Genomic DNA, 4,448 nt, shown 5'->3' with positions numbered 1-4,448 from the left:
ATATTTATGAAAAATAGCATGGATACAAAAAAATAGCATGGACAGTGAAATGGTTGAGAATCATATATAACATGCACATTAAAAAAGAGTTGCGGATTTCTACAGGATGCCTGAGTCATAGGTAACAAATACAGAAAATTCCATATTATAATAGCATTCAATTGTGCTGTGTTTTTTACGTACATAAGATCCCCCAATACTCCCTTAATCCCACCAAGGGTGTGCCCAAATAAACTATTTTTAGATATGATAGATCAGGAGGAATAAAAACCATAAGCTGCAGAAATGGTGTGAGCAAAAAAGTTTGATTGCAAACTACCAATGTTTGGTTTTGAGTCATTTCTAATCCACTGACAAAATTAATTATAAATATATGAATAAGAAAAAAATCTCCAATGGCCCAGGTATTGAGACTAGGCTATTCTGTTGAGGAATCGCTGCAAGGCCCTCTTGATGTCCCTGTTCCTCAGACTGTAGATGAAAGGGTTCAGCATAGGGGTGACCACAGCATACACCACAGAGGCCGCTGCAGCCTTCCTGGGAAAGTGTGAGACAGCGGAACCTAGGTACAACCCAAGGGCTGTCCCATAAAATAAACAAACAACTGACAGGTGAGAACCACAGGTGGAGAAGGCTTTATACTTTCCACGTGACGATGAGATTCTCAGAATGGAGGAAACAATTTTATAGTAAGAGCAAAAGATCCCTGAGACTGGAATGCCGCCAAAGATGGCCCCAATAAAATAGAGTAATATTTTATTAGTAGAGGTATCATCACAAGCAAGAACGAGAAGTTGAGGAGGGTCACAGAAGAAACGAGGAATTTCAATGTTTGTGCAAAAGGAAAGCTGTGAAATCATCAAGCAGTGCAGTTGGGAGTCCAAAAGGCTGATCAAAAAGGACAGCAGAAGCAGCAGGCTACAGACACGGGGGTTCATGATATCCAGGTAGTGCAGGGGATTACAGACAGCAACAAACCGATCATAGGCCATCACAGTGAGGAGTATACTCTCCAAACACCCAAAAAAATTTAAAGAAGACAACTGAGTCAGGCAGCCAGCATAGGAGATGACTCTGCTATGAGTTTGAATGTCCAAAAGCACCTTTGGGGCGGTGGTAGAAGAAAAGCCAACGTCAGCCATGGACAGGTTGCAGAGGAAGAAGTACATGGGGGTGTGCAGACGGGAGTCAGAGCCGATGGCCAGGATGATGAGCAGGTTCCCCAGCAGAGTGACCAGGTACATGGCCAGGAACAGGCTGAACGTTAGAGGCTGCAGTTCCGGATCATCTGAGAAGCCCAGAAGGAGGAATTCCAATGCACCTGTTAGATTCTGGGGCTCCACATAGCACAGACACCTTTGAGAAAATACCTGAGAGCTGGTATAAAGGAAACAAGCACATTAGTGTGTCTATATTTGGAATTTAAGCAATTCATAGTTTTCACACTTAAGGACCATGCCCCTTCAGTAATATTTCTTGGTTATGACAGACATTCTTCTTAGAACTCTTTGCATGTTGCATTTTGCTCCATGAGCCTATTACTGCATGCTTCACTTTGGAAAGGATGGGCCGAATAAATGAGAGGAGTAAGGTTATTTAGAGCTTTATAAATCCATAAGCACACACTAGCCTATCAGTACCCTTCTAAGAAAGAAAAAAAAGGAATGAGAACTAGCCATCTCTCCTAAAAAAATGCTCTTTATTATTGTCCTTGTTAGTCAAGGACACTAATAAGCAGTTAAACGTACTTTGTTTTATCCAAATGCAGCGTGATTAATTCATTTGATTTGTAGTATTTATAAGCAAGCTATAAGAACTATTTGATAAACTGTCTGAGTTTATTTTTGTGTGTGTGATGTTTGGATACTAACAGTTTTTAAACCATTTCTCTCTCTCCTCCTTCTGTTCACAGGCTAGCTGATAAGAAAGCCTGTTGGTGAGGATGTGAAGAAAAAGGAACCCTAGTTCATTGTTGGTGGGAATACAGATTGGTGCAACCACTATGGAAAATATTGTGGAAGTTCCTAAAAAAATTAAATTGTCTTATGACTCAACAATTTCACTTCAGAGAATATCTCTGAAGAAACTTGAAACACTAATTTGAAAGAGTATGCATACCTCTGTGTTTATTGCAGCGTTATTCACAATAGTCAAGATAAGAACTATGTAATAAACTGTATGAGTCCATTTTTTGTGTGTGCAAAAAAGAATGATATCTCACCTTTTGTGACAGAATAGATGGACCTAGAGGGTATTATACTAAGTGAAATAAGTCAGACAGAGATAGACAAATACCATATGATTTCACTAGTATGCAGAATCTAAAGAGCAAAATAAACAAACAAAATAAAAACAGATTTCAGTCCAACTTAGCTACAAATCAGAAGTTCTCAAAGCCCCCTCATCAGTTTCAATTAGTCAATCTGGGAAGCGTGCTTAGAGGAAAATTATGAATATCATTTATTTCTTTAGTCACAAGACATCCCCAGAAGTGATGAAAGCCCAGGCAGAAAAACCACCAGTGTGTGTCAGCCATATGGACTATGCTGTGTTATTATCCATTAACAACATGGAATCAATATGTAACAGATTGTATAAATGTTTTTGTTTGTTTTAGTTGCCTACTCTGTGCCAACCACAGTGTGGGTGCTGGGCAATCAGAAATAAATGAGACTCAGTTGCTTCCCCACAGGCATGCTGCCTGGGGTGACCTGGAAAGAGAAAGGAGAGACTGAGTAGGTTGGCCAGGAGGTTTTTTTGGTTTATTTTCATTTTCATATTTGATTTAACCCATTATACCAAAAACATAGTTTTACCAATATACACAATTGAGATATTTTACAATCTTTTCTTATACGTCTTCAAAACCTGGTGTTTTACAAGTATAAGGACAGCACATCTCAGTTGGGATTAGCCACATTTCAAGAGCTCAATAGCCATGTGAACCTAAATTGTAGGGAAAGACATCGTTCTGCACCCTGTGTCCTGTGAATAGCGTCTCACTATCCAAATCTGACTCCACCCTTTTTAACCAAGGAATGGGTACAAATTGAATAGGAATATTTTGCTCCTTTCCCTAACTCTAAAATAACAATAGTTGTATACCCTGATGTTGAGAGTATTATGCAGGTGACAATGGAAGCGATATAACACAGAGCTCTGAATCTGGCACAATCCTGATTGAGAGCAGAATTCTGAATGAGAGTTCTAAAATCCCCTATGGAAAAAATAACATAAACTTCATAGGCCTCTGAGCTGTAACTTTGCTTATCGATGCCCTCCCATCTGGCTGTCTCAGCAGTCCTGCTGCCTTGATAATGAGGAAACAAGTTTCTCCATAATTCCCCCTCCATCCACCATATCCCTTGCCACTCACTGGTTTGTGCTGTCTCTCTGTTGAGTCATCACCTAGGACTTTGGTTCCACTGCTGTCTCCTGCCAGGTAATGAGAAACCTGAGGCTCTGTTCTCAGGACTGATGTGAAGACAGCCTCAGCTATGGATCTCCTGAAGCAGGTCTCAATTCTGGGAGGAAGAGCCACACACCTGACTCTTAACTGGGACTGGCACCCTGTATGGCCTTTTGTGCTCAATGCACAGAGCTCATAATTAATGAAACTGGTCCATTGTTTTCCTAACCTCGGAGGACTTCCTAATATTAACAAAGAGGAAATGGAGAATAGTGAATGTACTTAGGAGGGTCTGGGACTTCCCTCTTCTCAGGAGAAAGTGCATCTGTACACTTTGCTTCTGACTTCCAGTTTCAAAAATCTTAATATAGAATGCAGACTCTTATCAATTTATGACTTTTGAGTTTGACATCTGCAAAATCATTGTATTAATCCTGTAAATTAGGGACAATTAGGCCTTCCCTAACAAGAACCTATAACTATTTCCATTTTCTTTGTTAAATCTTCTGTCTTTAAAAGGAAAAGTCTATTTCCCTTTTTTAGGTTTTACTTTTAATAGACATACATATTGTATATTGGGGTTTACTATGTGCAAGGTGCTCTTTGCAGCAGTATGTATTTCTGACATATTTTTTCACTTCTTTTTTCTTTTTTCTTCTTGAACTTATTGGGGATGACATTGATTAATACAATTATATTGGTTTCAGATGTACTATTCTATAATATGTCACCTGTATATTGTATTGTGTGTTCAGCACCCAGAGTCAAGTAAGGGATTGTTTGCTTATTTAAATGACAGACCAAGTTCGGATTTTTCTTGCTCATTGATGTTTTGGGTACACTAAAACATACTGACTTCCTCTTAAATTAAGCAGGGTGCCCAACAAGAGTGCAATCATAGTTTTAACTAGGGCTGCAGTTCCCTCAAAGTTTGACTGGGTTGATCTATTTCCAAGCCACTCACTTTTGGAAGGAGGGAGTTCCTTGTGGCCTGTTGGCCAGAGGCCTTGCTCAGTCCTCTGCCTAATGGGCCTCTCAC

At 39.7% G+C, this 4,448-nt stretch overlaps 1 protein-coding gene across 1 annotated transcript; it reads right to left on the bottom strand.

The window, feature by feature from the left end:
• Positions 1–413: 413 nt before the first annotated feature.
• On the bottom strand, positions 414–1,334 carry LOC307098934 (olfactory receptor 7E178-like; the record flags this gene model as incomplete). The annotated part of the gene is made up of 1 exon (XM_079770070.1): positions 414–1,334. The coding sequence occupies exon 1, from the start codon at positions 1,242–1,244 to the stop codon at positions 414–416; it is 831 nt and encodes a 276-aa protein (XP_079626196.1). The 5' UTR covers positions 1,245–1,334.
• Between the last annotated feature and the right edge of the window lie 3,114 nt (positions 1,335–4,448).

The sequence above is a fragment of the Cnephaeus nilssonii genome, assembly GCF_951640355.1.
Source record: "Cnephaeus nilssonii genome assembly, chromosome: 5".
NCBI classification, from domain to species: Eukaryota; Metazoa; Chordata; class Mammalia; order Chiroptera; family Vespertilionidae; genus Cnephaeus; species Cnephaeus nilssonii.
Note: the sequence above shows the minus strand (reverse complement) of the source record. Positions and strands in the feature narration are given on the sequence as shown.